At 46.8% G+C, this 14,741-nt stretch overlaps 1 protein-coding gene across 1 annotated transcript in view; it reads right to left on the bottom strand.

The window, feature by feature from the left end:
* ASAP3 (ArfGAP with SH3 domain, ankyrin repeat and PH domain 3) overlaps positions 1-14,741 on the bottom strand; it is a 127,378-nt gene that overhangs the window by 67,076 nt on the left and 45,561 nt on the right. Inside the window, exons 3-4 of the mRNA XM_084815717.1 lie at positions 14,401-14,546; positions 1,559-1,633 (exon numbers count right to left, since the gene is read on the bottom strand). Coding sequence (XP_084671843.1) covers positions 1,559-1,633; positions 14,401-14,546 — 221 coding nt within the window. The remainder of the gene's footprint in view (positions 1-1,558; positions 1,634-14,400; positions 14,547-14,741) is intronic.

Below are 14,741 nucleotides of genomic sequence, written 5' to 3'. Positions count from 1 at the left end.
TTGGCTCATATTCAGATTATGATGGACAACAATTCCAAGATCCTTCTCGCTTGTAATATTGTTGAGCCAAGTATCCCCAAAGCTGTAACTGTACATTTGGTTTCTTTCTCCTAGGTATAGAACTTGACATTTGTCCCTATTAAATTTCATTCTGTTGTTTTCTGCCCAGTGCTCCAGCCTATCAAGATCACTTTGAATTTTGTTTCTGTCTTCCAGGGTATTAGGTATCCCACCAATTGTAGTGGGATTGTAGTGGGGAAGACTGAAATCTTGTGCCTGCTCAATCTGCTGCCCACGTTGATGGGCAACTTCAAGAACCCTGCTCAACCTTCTTAATGTGGTTTTTGATCTTTAATCTAGACTTTGACTGGATAGCCCTTCAAACACAGGATGCCTTCAAATAGAGGACTGTCCTCTGTTGAAAAGCTTCTTTCAATCCATGCAACCCTTCCATTTTCTGAAGCAGAAGCAATGACACCGATACTGATCAGGGAAATAAACTTGAGTTATGCTGGTATTTTTCAAGGATATTTTATTTACTGGCATGGAGCAGGATAACTAAAAATAAATATGAGTTGAGGAGAGCTAGTTTTCTGTGCAGTTACTGTGAAACTTGCAGCTCGCTCCTGTGAATGATAACTCAGAAGCAAGTCCCGCAGGGTTCAACAGCGTTTGCTCCCAATAAAGTATGCATAGGCCGTCAACTTTACTATGCATAATAATAAACTATTATGAAGTTTCGCTGAATAGATACATTTATTACTACTCTGTAACATTGATTCTCAGAGCTTTTCCTCCTGGAAAAAAAGGTGTACCTTCTTTTTGCATGGCAACACTGAGGTCTACCTGCAAACCAGGATCCAAAGAGCTACGTTAGGTCACATAAAAGCTTTGACATGTCCAGCGGGATCTTGAAGCTGAAAGGGCATTTGGAAGGATGTTATTTTCCAAGCTGCTTTTAAAACATCCCTCCTTCGAAAGACATTTGCTGTTAGCAAGGGGAAAGTCTAAACATGGTGCACATTATTTGATTCTCCATAAGGCGTGGGGAAGACTGTGACCAGGTGACCTGCGTGACTGCTCAGTCTCCTAACCAGGTGCTAATGCTAACTGGCGATGGGCAACTTCAAGGCCTCTGATCTCTCTTTTTACCATTTCTTATGGTTCTTTATCTTTCACCCTGACTTGGATTGGACAGCCCTTAAATAAAGGATGCCTTCAAATAGAGCAGTGTCCCCTGTCAGCCCCTGAAAGGGAGGACTGTTGTCTGTAAAGTAGGACACATGGCCAACCTAGGTGATGCCTACGGATTCCATAAATGGCCTTCAGAGCCTTTCCCCCTTGAGTCAAGAACTGGAAGGGATGGAAGAAGAGGCACATGGGCACAACGTTGAAAGCTCAACTGTCAAGATCTTGGTTCAGATCTTGGTTCAAGATCTTGGATGGAAGTGGCACACTGATCCATCCAGCCACAGTCTGCTGGCACCCCCCACCCACTCCACCTCTGTCCCCCACCCAAAAGATATACATTATACCCAACTGCTTAAAGAACACCTACCAGCCGGCCATCTTTAAGCTGCCCTTTCAGCAGGCTGTCCAGAGGGAAGGAGACAATATTGTTCAGATTCTGCACCTAAAAGAGTCAAAAACAGGGAGGCCACTTACATTTCCTCTTTTCTGGCAAACGCACACACATGGCAACAGAAGACACTGCTTTGCATAATATTTGCATAGGATCATTTATATGTAAAGATGCAAACAAAAAAAAACACACACACACAACAAAAGAAGACACTGCTTTGCATATTATTTGCATAGGGTCATTTATATGTATAGATGCAAATCTAGAAATAACTACCATCATTTAAATAGAAATACAATTCATCCCACCATAGTGGGGAAGAGTCTCACCAGGTGACCTGAGTACCTGCTTGCTCAGTCTGCTATCTAGATGTTAACTGTTGATGGGCAACCTCAAAGCCCCTGTGCTCTCCCTCCTTAGAGTTATCTAGTTTAAACCAGACTTGGACTGGACAGTCCTTCAAATAGAGGAGTGTCCTCTGTAAAGTAGGACCCATGGCCACCGTAGCCAAAAATACTACCATCAATCCTTAATTATGCAGGCTATTTTACCTAGGTTAAACTCTCATTTGAATTTTATTTATTATTATTAGGCTTCCAACGTACACACACTGGTACTGGATCTCAACCCAAAACAGAAAAAAGGCAAAACTTATGAGTGTGTGTGTGTGTGTGAGAGAGAGAGACAGAGAGAGAGAGAATGAATTTTAAAACCCAAAAACAAATTGGCACTAAACAACAATCAACCCCCCCCCCCCCATCTAACTTCACTACAAATCTTCACTACAAACCAAACACACGCAGAAACACACTACGGACACACACACACCCTCCAGATGTATCGTCGAAGCTACATTGGTTTTGTCTTAGTTTTCAACCATCCCTGCTCGCCACAAGGAATTGTGGAAGTGGCACTTCTTGGGGGAAAACTAAGAATCCTGTTTAGGAGATTCTTGGCCGCATTCAAAGAATTACAGTACCCAGGAAAACAGAACTACTATTAAACCAATTTCAGTATTTAGGAGGGGTCGCAAAACTCCCTAACACACTGAAAGAATTCATGAGGAGATCACACCACACAGCCCTGCCGCTGTAGATGCTGGCCACGCCCCTGCACTTTCAGCAGCCTTGCAAAGGGCCAAAGCACATCTACAGATGTATGCACAAAAACTCCTCCACATTAAAGGGGGATCCAGGACCAGTCAGGATCCCCCTTCACATGGAGGAGGTGTACGTGTGTATACTCATATGCACATGGGACCCCTTCGTATGGCTGCCGAACATGTGGCTGATGATGGGGGGGGGGGCTATGCAGCCGACCCTGTGGCCTGCTCACACATTCCTTCAACGTGAGGGAGTTCAAGTAAAACCCGTCCCCATGTGTGTGCACACAGAACTTCGAAATGATCAGGAACCCTGCACTACTGGGGTTCCAGGTGGCAGGGAATAAGCATCCTTTTCGGACTGCACAGCCAATGTGTGGAGGTCAGGGGATGGGGCCAGCAGGGAGCAGTGTCAAACTCAAGGGCATGGTACAGTCCTGTTCTTCCTTCCAAGTGTTTTGTCTGCACACAGAGGCAATTTCTGAAAGGGGTTTAGGTCGATACAGGCCCTAAGTCTGTGGTCCTCAACCCTTCTGGGTTGGTGGGCACATTTGGAATTTTTTAGAGTGTTGTGGGCACTCTCACAAAATGGCTGTCACGGGGGATTTCCCCCATGCAGAAAATGGCTGCCATGGTAAGTATGGCCAGACACAAACCAGAAGGCCAAAAGAAACATAGCCTGCCCAAGAACCTAAGGACAAGGCAGAGGTGGGGTCTGAGCTCCAAAATGCAAAACCACTCTTTTGAACCCAACGGTTTTCTGCTACAAAACACCCATTTCACAGAAAGCAAACTGATGAGGGTGAGAGACAAGTAACTTTGCCAAGAATGCCATGTGGGACCAGAGGCATTACGGGAAATAAAAGATAGCTGTGGAGGCTGGAGCTTCTTTTGTACCATGTCAACCTCTCAGGGTTTTTTTTTTTAAATCAAAAAAATAAAATGAAAATCAAGAGGGGCAGGTACCAATAGAGGTGTCGCTGGGCACAGTGGTGCTCACGAGCACCACATTAAGAGACCCCAGCCCTAAGTGGTGCAGCTAGGTAATTTTAGACCTTTGACCTAATGGTCCTATGGGTCTTTCCTGCCTCCCCCCTGCCCCCCGTTTTAGATGGTCATGTGTACTTCTTCACTTCTTTTCCCCTGTCTGGTGCTTCTACATTCCTGATATGTTAGAGGGGGAGGAAAACCTGTTTGCTAACACTGGTAACAAAGAAATACTTGGGAGCAGTGACATGTTTTAATCTTGATTCAATCATAGCACTACCATGACTCCAGGCCATTTGTAATGGTCTATGATTGCAAGTAATAAACTTTGGCCTAGTTCATACAGAACAACAATCCAGAGTATGGGTTGAGTATGGGTTGTTGTTACACGTGAACCCTACACAATGGTTTAACTATGGGCTGTTAACCACGAACAACCCAGAGTTCACAACCCAACAACAACCCACAGGTTCTCTTCCTGTTAAGCCATAGTGCAGGGTATGCATGTAACAACAACCCATGATTCAACAACAACCCATACTCTGGGTTGTCATTATGAGCAAACCAGGTCATTGTGTTGTTGACTACAGCAATGAAATTGAGTTTGCTTCTGCTGACCTGACACCAAACACATTTATGTGGGAATAAGCTGTGTTTGGTTGGATGATATGTTTAAAAGTAAAAAAATAATAAAATGAGCACCTTTACATGTTACGTAAAGGTTGGTTGGCCACCCCTAACTATAAAAATCTCTTTAAACAGAAGAAAGGATACTGTGTCAAACAGCATTGGCCCTGGCACGCTTGTGCTGGCCTAGGAGCTAGGAGCTGATTTGCCATGGTCCCCATCATCTGACACTCCCTAGTTGGTCATTTGGGGGGAAGGCTGGACATCAGACCTGAGGTCCTACCCTAGCGCAGGCCCCGGTCCAAGCTAGACAGCTATTGCTGATCTGTCTTTTTCCTCCTGGTCAAACTGAGGATGGTCTGCAGAAACGTAAGCCATGGCATATGGCCCAGAGATAATAAGCACCTACATTTCTCTGACGGCAAGACACATCTTTTCCTGCTCAGAAGTCTACTGGCCGCCCTAAGATGGTTGCAAGATGTTCAATGTTCTGTCTTGCCACAAGCCCACATCTGCGCAAGGGCTGCCACAAAACATAGGCAGTCAGCCCTCTTTCCTCACTGCCCCAAGGCCACAACCCAAAGCTGGTGTGTGTGTGTGGAGGGGGGGAAACCATGTAGCCAAAAACACAACATGTGGAGAGGCACAGAGTCAAATTTGGTTCAACTGGGAACCCAAATGCCTGCAAGACAAAACCACATCCCAGCATCAAAGCCTCTGACAGACCTCCATGAGGAGGGAAAGAGAGATGTAAGTGGAGACAAATGAGAAAACCCACCAACTGAATTTCTGAGGCTGCTTCCAAGAACTTGCATATGTATTTTAAAAAGATCAATGCCACCCACTGACATGTCGTCTGGAAATAAGCGCATAGAACCACGGCTGTACGTTCTGATCAAGTGCAGATGTGTTCCGGGGAAACCGAAGCAGCGATCAGGTACTCAGCTTGTTTTAAGTGGATCATCCAGAACTGTCTTCCCTGTGAGGTGGGCAGAGACTCTGGCTTTCCCAGATCATTGGAGGACCTCAGCAGCAGCACACAACTAGAAGGTCCCAGAATCGATGCCCCGCATCTCCAGGTACAGTTATGTGGCCACAATGAATTGGCAGACAAAGAGGACAGAAGAGGACACGGATGTGCCTAGAATTTGCACATGCTAATTTATATGTATAGATACAAATTCAGAAATCATTATTAGCACTGAAAGAGAAATGCAGTATATCTCACCATAGCATGGAAGATTATGACCAGGTGACAGGTGCTAACTGCTGATGAGGAACAGTTCTTATGGTTCTTTCTCTTCAAAGTGGATTTGGACTGGACTGCCTTTTAAATACAGCAGGGGTGGGGAAACTCTTTCAACCTGAGGGCTAAATTCCTTTCTGGAGAAGTTCTTTGGGGCTGCATTCCAGTGGTGGGAGGGGCCCAGGCAAAAGGGGTGGGGGGCCAAATACCAGCTTAAAGCTTTTGCTGCTAGTAACTAACCCTTAGGAAAGGCATTTCTACCTTTTAGAATAAAGGAAAGCTGGAAAACCACCAAACGATCTATGGTTGGGGGAAAGAGGAAGGGGGCATGGCTATCTGGGGACCCCTGAAGGGCCAGATTGGACCCTGGGGACTGAGGTTACTCATCCCTGAAATAGAGGATGCCTTCAAATAGAAGAAAGAATGGTTGAGAATATTGCAACCTCATCTGCAAGTTACAGGAAGGGGCCAGTGATGCATTTAGTTAGTTAATGCATGGGGATAGCTAGCCATAGGATCTCTATAGCCTACAGTGTGGTTCTTCCTTCCTGTTCCTCCCCTTCCCCCTCCCCTGCCTTCCTCCATTGCTGGGAGTGCATGGCTTGCGCTCCCTCTCCCCTCTGCCGGTGTTGTAGAACACAAATAAATGGTCTGAACAAACCCTTTTGAATCCCTACATTGTGCCTGCACTTGTATGTGCAAGAATACTTCTGAGTAAACAGTTTTTCTTTCTTCACTAAAGGAGTGGTCTCTTTTTTCGCCTTTTGTGTGCAGGTGGGACTGGTAAATGCTCATTCTGTTCTGCCTTTTGTTTTTCTCTGCTAGTTGCCTTTTTAACAGGAGGCAGCAATACTAAGATTTATCCCACCAATTTCAAATAATACCTGCCTTTGAAATCCCGGATTGCCACTGCCAATCAGTGTCGACAACACTGGGCGAGATGGACCAGTGGTCTGCCTCAGTATAAGGCAGCTTCCCATGTTTTATGTCCAGCTCCCCACACCCCCATGCTAAATTATACTGCTGGAATGAGGTACACATGGGATAACCAGGAGTGGGTTTTTGTCTAGAAGAAGGGTGAGTTCTCAGTTCAGTTCTGGTACTCAATACAAAATACCAGGCTCAGAATTCTTTATTTCCAAGTGCACGTCTTTGGTGTCAAACTCCAGATGGTGGAGCTCAAGGATCTAGGAAAAAACAAGTAAGTTGAAGTTCCCACAAGCCTGAAGTCTGCCCACCCTCCTGCTTTGGGGCTTCCAGCACAACTGTAGCTCAAAGAGGTGCAGCTGTTGATATGCCTGCTGGTTGCTCACAACCCTTACACCCTGCCCCCTCCCCTTCCTTCACCGTCTCATTTTTCCCCCTCCTCTTTTCTATGGACTCATTGTAGAAATCCCTGGTGAACTTCCTTAAAAGGGGGTGGACTTATTGTTCAGGGTGGGAGTCGGTGAGAAAGTCTTGTCAGTTTTATGGCAGGACTAGCACCCGGAGAGGGTAAAAGTTGCTACCATACACACCCAAAATTCCAGCACCGATGTGCACAACCTAACCCAGGGTGCGGAAGACTGCGCCTCTGGGCCTAATCCAGTCTGCCAGGGTCCCAGTCTGGCCCATGGAGCCTCCTGTAGTTCCTCCCTGTTGGGAATACTGCAACCTCATCTGAAAGTTACTGGAAGGGGGCAGTGTTGCAGTTACTTTGTCCATGAGAATTTTGACCACAGCTAGTCCTCGGATCTCTATAGCCTACAGGTAGGTTTCCTGTGATTCCTTTTTTTGCTCCTTCCCCCCACCCCACCCTCTCTGACCTCCACCATTGCTGGGAGCACGTGTGCTTGTTCTCTCGCTCCTGGCTGTGTAATGGAACACAAAAGGGACTGAACAAACTCCTTTGAAACCCTGTGCTGTACCTGCATTGTATATGCAAAAATAGTTGTGAATAAACTGTTTTCTTTTCTTCACTGAAGAAGGGTGTGGTCTCTTCATTGTTCTAAGATAGCCCCTGTGTGCATGGGGGACTAGTAAATGCTCGCCCTGTTTTGCCTTTTGTTTTTTCTCTGCCAATTGCCTTTCTAGCACGAAGCATCATTACTATTATGTATCCGGGGTGGGGTGGGGTCTAGCACAGCACCAACCCCATATGAAGAAGCATCTGTAGTAAGGATTAGTGTGTTTTTTCATCATAATGTACAAGCACAGAATTTGAACTCAAGTGTTTGACATTCTGGAAAGCATTCTCATGCTCGCTGGTCCATTTCCATGGAACTCCTTTTGCCAGCAAGCGATGCTGTGGCTCAGCAATGGTAGACACGGAGAAGTCCCAAGAAGGCTTCCACCTGCTGTTGCTACTCCCAGCTCTACAAGAGCTGCTAAGGTTCAAAACAACTAAGCCATAGCACCCTCCCCCGCCCCTGATACATAACAATTACTAAATAATCCCATCACTCCAGACTGGGTGGGGCTTTGCTTCCAAGCCCCACCTCATGGAGAAAATTCCCCTGTAGAGAGTCCTCACTGTTATCTCCAATCCGAGAAATGAGAGAATCTGTTATCTCTCGGGATGTGGTAGCTGGGGGACTCGGCCAGTGCAAGGAAGAGCGGCCCCTCTTCCTGGGACCAGCCAGGTTGCTGGGCACCACACTTTAAGAATGATGCAGACAAACTGGAGAGGGTTCAGAGGAGGGCAACGAAGATTATCAGGGGACTGGAAACAAAGCCCTATGAAGAGAGACTGAAAGAACTGGGCATGTTTAGCCTTGAGAAGAGAAGACTGAGGGGAGCTAAGATAGCGCTCTTCAAGTACTTGAAAGGTTGTCACAGAGAGGAAGGCCAGGAACTCTTCTCGATCATCACAGAGTGCAGGACACGGAATCATGGGCTCAAGTTCCAGGAAGCCAGATTCTGGCTGAACATCAGGAAAAACTTCCTGAATGTTAGAGCAACACGACAATGGAACCAACTACCTAGGGAGGTGGTGGGCTCTCCCATACTGCAGGCATTCAAGATGAGGCCAGACAGCCACTTGTCAGGGATGCTTTGACTTTGATTCCTTCCTTGAGTAGGGGGTTGGACTTGATGGTCTTGTAGGCCTCTTCCAACCCTACGATTTTATGATTCTATGTGTGGTGCAGGATGTCCCCACAGGGGAGCCAGGTGCCACACAAAGCCAGGGGCTCTTGAAGCACCCTAAATCGTGCATGATTATCGCTAAAAACCGGGATAACGCAAGAAGAGCACTAGCAAAAAAAAAAAAAAGACCCAAAACTCACACCAACTTTAGACAGTTTTAATCTCTGACTTACGGAAGCTGGGGTTTACACAGCATAAGAACCACTGCGATGCTGTTACCATTTGGCATCAGTATACTGAGTATATACAAAACAATGGCCAAGATCGGAAGAGCTACTTTTAGGAGTGCCTAAGGCAGGGATGTAGAACCTCTTTCAGCCCAAGGGCCAAATACCATTTTGGAGACGATCTCGGGGGCCACATTCCAGTGGTTGGCAGGGCAAAGGGGCTGGGACCAAAAATAAAAGCCTATTGTAGCTTAAAGCACTTCTTTCCGGTAGCTAAGCCTGAGGAGAGGCATGTCAACCTTTTAGAATGGGGCGGGGGGAGGGACTGCACAAATGCTGGGAAACAGTCAGTGATTGGGGGAGATAGGGTATGGCCATTTGGGAAACCCCAGAGGGCTGGATTTCGCCCACAATGTCGGAGGCTCTGACCCCTGCCCTACAGAATGCACACTCCATCTGATTTGTGCCATGTTTTCTTCCCATGCACAGTGTTTGGAAGTCCTTCTAGCTCCACGGAGGCGTCACCATGATGGACAGGGGGCTTCTGTTTAAAATACAAACAATCAAAAACGCCCAAAGTCCACTCTAGTGCACGGAAGTAATTGCGCCGTCCTTCCATTCCCAGCCACAAGCAACATTGCCTCTGCCCAGAGGTTTCTAATTCATATTAAAAGGGGAAAGTGAACAGGGGCGGGAACAGGGACCTAAGAGTTATTAGCAGCAATGGTGAGCAAATAAGCTAAGATGTGGAGCATGTTCTCCTTCCTCTAAACAGGAGCTTTCTGGCTTACCAGGACATGGCTGACTTTAAGAGCACTTTCAGCAGTTTTATTGCAGAGCCCCTGTTATCTTAATAAACATCCTTCCCTCAAATCAAACAGACCACCTCGAAGCAGTCCGTTGTCTGATTGGGATCTGGCACCGACTCAGCCCTGGGAGCTGGCTATGTGCCAGGAAGGAAACATGTTTTCCGGAGAAGCAGTGGGTGAAATATAGGAAGCTGTTGCCCAGGATGCAACGGGCACATTCTCGGCTGTTTTGGCATTTACAATCATGCAGCGCCTTCCCAAGAGGTTGCCGCTGTGTTTGTTGGTTTTGCTGCACCGCTTCAGCCTGAGGCCCAAAGCACCTCCAGGTAGGGCAGGAAGAACTCCTGCCTGAAACCCAGGAGAGCTGCTGCCAGTCAGTGTCAACAGGACTGGGCTATATAGACCAAGGGTCTCACTCCGTGTAAGGCAGCTTCCGATGTTCCTATGCATTTTCCCAGCAACAATATATTATTATGAGCAATCCCTGCTGTAATACAAAGTATTTTGGGGTGCCTTGATCTTGAATGGGCAATTAAGAACCAATAGCTTTATGGGAGTGTTCCATCCTTAAAGGCAGCCTAAACATTCTCTGATTCTATGAGGGGCTGTAGTTTAGTGGTAGAGAACCTGCTTTCCATGTAGAAGGTCCCAGGTTTGATCCCCAGCCTAAACATAACTCCAAATAAATAAGAAAAATGTAAAAATTATAAAAGAATTGCTCCTGGTGGGGATGAAAACTGCTAGAATTGTTTTGTTGACATGGATCAATACAGCTGCCCGCATTTTGGGCCTCAGGTTGGGGAGGGGGGCAACTACAGGGACTGTCTACAGAAGCATTGGTCTTGAAAGTGCTACACCATCTAGTCACTTCATGCCCCCTACGCTATGCCTCGGAAGGGGCTCGGAGTGGCCTGAAGCAGCCTGGTTCAGCTTACTGCTACTCAAAGAAAAACTTTAATTTAACACGGCATTCTATGAGGTTGCAGCCTTGACTTGCTAAAATTCAAAGTGCTGGTTTTAACTTCTAAAGCCCTAGATGTCTTGGGAACCCAACACCTTAAGGACCACCACTCCCCGTATGAACCTACCCAGTCCCTGAGATCAGCTTCAGAGTCCCTTCTCTGTATGCCCCCTCCAACCGAAGTGTGTGTGTGTATGGGGGGGAGGGTGTCAGTTCAGGAATGGGTCTTTTCTGTGACAGCCCCGTGTTTATGGAACACTCTCCCAATACCAACACGGTCACCTATTACGTACCAAGCAAAGACGTACCCATTTTCCCAGGCATTTGGATGTTAGCTATGGCTCAATTGTTGTGGGCTGCTTTTGTGTTGTTCATTCTAGGCTGTGACCCAGGGAAGATTTTATGTGTCTGTGGATATCATATTGCTTTTAGATTACATTATTGTGGTATTTATGTTTATGGGTATTATTATGCTGATTATGGTTTATATTGATTTGGGGGTTGTTTTTTCTGGTCATATTAATTATGAATTTCTATGTTGGGGGCACAAGTTGCATCAAGACTGCTTTTTGCGGTAGGAAGCAATGCGTAAATTTAATACATAATCATATAATTAAAATGGCACATCGGGGGACTGCATCTTCAACCAGCCGGCTGGTAAGCCCAAGGTAAAAATTAAAAGGAGAGTTGGCAGGGTAGCAAGGAGAGGTAGGGGAGAGAAAGGGAGCCCCTGGGAAAGCACCTTGCCCAGGGGGCTCCTCAAACCTGGTGGTGCCTTCTGCGCACCAGGGATGTATGAGAATTTTGCTTTTGCTTGCAAAACACGCAAGCATGCCCTGTTCGTGACTTCAAATGGGATAGGAAGTGCCAGCACACGTCAGTTGAAAATGTTTGTAAATCGCCGAACATGGGCTCATGTTCAGGTTGCGCAAAAGCACCACATCTATGCAAATTTCATAACTGTGCAAATTTCCCCCATAGACTGCATCATCCCTGCTTTAGTCTATGCAGGAAATTTAGGAAATTTGCGTACATTTAGGAAATTTGTGCAAATCGAAGAGGGGAAAGTTGCACAAATTTTAGGTTTGGATGGCTGCTCAATTTGTGCAGTTTGCCCATTCACACAGACCAAGTAGCAATCGCTAATGCAAATGGGAATCAGGCACGAGACGAGTGGCCGGCCAGTGTTCGGAGAATTTTGGAGGTCTCAAACATCGCTTGTTTGCCCATCCCTACTGCACACACTTTTGCAGGACCGTTTGTTCCCTACAAAAAGGAGGAGATATTTGGTGGAGTAGAGGCAGATAAATTCTAAGTATTTGAGGAGTGGGGGTTCTTATATTTACAGACAAGGCGACCAAGGGTTTTTCTTGTTACAAAAAGAGAGAGAGAGAGAGATTTGCTCCTTGAGAAGCAGCTTAGCTACTCTCAATGACCCAGCAGCAATGCTAAAGCATGACATAGCACAAAGATCCCCAACATGGTTCCCACAGGGGCCTCCAAGGGTACCCACAAAGCTCTCCCTTCCCTGCCCATTCAAAAAAATGTTTTAAGAAAAACCTTGGAAAATGTTAGGGCATTTCTCTCTCTTTCTGGTCTTGCTCTTTCTCTCCCCTCTCCCCTTTGCCTTGCTATTTCCCCCTCTCTCCCAGCCTCACTATTTCCCCTCACCTCTTCAGCTCACTGTTTCCCTCCTTTGCAGCCTCTAGCCTTGCTCTTACTCTACCCCTTTGCCTTGCTGTTTCCCTCTCCTTCCTAATGCCATTATTTTTCTCCCCCGCTCTTTACCTTGCTATTTCTCTCCCCACTCTTCCTTAGTTCACTTTTAACTAGCCAGGCCCCCATGGCAGCCATTATGTGACTAGCCACATCCTCCGTGGGAGCCATATTGTGGTGGTGCCCGCAGCAGTTTGTCAAATTCTCAAATGTGCCCATGGCTCCAAAAAGGTTGGGGACCTGTGACACAGCATCATTCCCAGGGATGTTCATGGGGCGGGGGATATGGCTGCTTCTTTGGTCATTTTATCTTTAAAAGGCAAGATCTAAAGTTCTCAGGAATCTGCCCTCCCCCACCCAAAGATTAATCCAATTAATCCACCACCGCACCCTGCAACTGAAACTTACTAAAATCACAGGGTTGAATATTTCAGCCCAGTACTAGCATATACATGAATAGAGATGATGGAGATATACATTAAAAACAGTATTAAAAACTAGTGCTGTGCTGAAAATTTCACCACTTTTTTTTTTTACCATTCTCATTCAATTAGATAGTAAAATTGCTTTTGAAAAGACGTTCAAAGGAGGAGACATTTCGGAGAAATTCTCATGGGTTGGGTTTGGGGTTCTTGTGCTTACCTGACTTATGAGGTGGCTGAGGAGTGTGCACGAGTGTCCTGTCTGTCATTGTACAATAATCTCTGTGGCAGCCTGTAGCCTCCCTGGCTTCCTGCACTTCAGTTAAAGCCATCATGAGGAAGACATCGTGAGGCAATTCTTCCCATGGGGCTTTTTCAGTTCGGGAAGTGCAGGTGGCCCGGGAGACTGCAGAGCAAGGGAAAGATGTGCAACAGAGAGCGAAAACACATACAGCATCCTCGGCCACCACACAGTGATTGGATAAGCTGAAAAACACCACCAAAAGAAATTCAAAATCCTCCCTCAAAAAAGCAGAAGCTTCAACACAGTTGATGCTGCTTCCACCTACAGAAGCAGTGCAATAAACCCAAAACCCCGAGAAAAAAGGGAAGAACCTGTGCTACAACTAGGGATGTCAGAGAATTCCTCCATGGATCTCGGTGGATCCCCCCAAAATCCATGGTGGAACGACGCCCCCGCCACCCCACCCCATGAAAGGCGCGCGAAACGGAGCACTTACCTGCTGCTGTCCGCGCTGACTTGCGAATGGTCATTCGCTTCCTCATTATAGCCGTGATAGGCTACGTAAATAATTACATAGCCTATCACAACTAACGCAGGGACGCCATTTGCATCCCTGCAGAGGCCGTGATAGGCTACGTAAGTATTTACGTAGCCTATCACGGCAAAAAAAACCCACAGCGGACGCAAATGGTGGCAGCTACGGCGGCTGCCATTTGCGTTCCCTTTTTTTCCCCCGCCGAAATAGCCTACGTAAATATTTACGTAGGCTAAAACGGCAGAAAAAAGGGAATGCAAATGGCGGATGCTGTAGCAGCTGCCATTTGCGTACGCTGTTTTTTGTGGGTTTTTTGCTGTGATAGGCTACGTAAATATTTACGTAGCCTATCACGGCAAAATACAGAGACGCAAATGGTGGCGGCTATGGCAGCCGCCATTTGCATCCCTGCAGGCTGCCCAGCAGCCGGATGTTCGGCTGCGGGCAGCCTCAGCCGGCGGCTCTGCAGAATCTCTGCGGAGCGGAGCCGGCCGGACAGAATTTCGGGGGGAGGGTCGGAGCGCCTCCCCCCCCACCGTGAATGTCACCCTTCAAAAAGGTAAGTCACTTTCGGACATCCCTAGCTACAACCCCTTCCAATAGTTAGCCCTATCTGTAAGAAAGTGTTGGAGAATTTCTTCTCCCCTAAGAGAAATTCGGTGAAAATGTCCCCTCAATTTCTCTGCCCACAAATAGGCTGGAGAATTTTGAGAGGCCATTTGTGCACAGCTCTATTAAAAACTGTGTCCCATATTCCGGGCACAGACTCTGGTTGAAGATTCCTATCTCAATGTATGCAGTTTTTAGTTTCAGTGCAGAAGAATGCAGTGGAGGCCTTGGGAAACCTTCTCTGCTGGACCGAACTCTGCTGCTTACCAGGTTCTTGAAAAGTGCCGTCACTTCCCTGGTGAAGACGGCCAGATTCAGGAAGCCTGTGGAAAGCTCGTGATTGTTCTGCGAAAGGTGGTTGTTGCCAAAGTTCTCCAGAGTTTCGCTGTATTGTTCCTCATTCTCCACGTGTGCTAAAAAAAGAAAGAAAAGGCAACACCAGAATGGGGGGAAAAGTCAGGAAGGAAGGTCCCTGAAGGTTCAAGATTCCTAAAGAAGTCAGCGTGGGGAAAAACAAGCGAGAATTACAAACCTAACAGCAGCGCCACTGGATCCAGGGCTGGCCTTACCATTAGGCAGAACAAGGAAGCACATTTTAAGTGTCAGCA

This window comes from Heloderma suspectum, chromosome 10 (assembly GCF_057233095.1).
Source record: "Heloderma suspectum isolate Gila_16-S chromosome 10, 16-S_ref, whole genome shotgun sequence".
NCBI classification, from domain to species: Eukaryota; Metazoa; Chordata; class Lepidosauria; order Squamata; family Helodermatidae; genus Heloderma; species Heloderma suspectum.
Note: the sequence above shows the minus strand (reverse complement) of the source record. Positions and strands in the feature narration are given on the sequence as shown.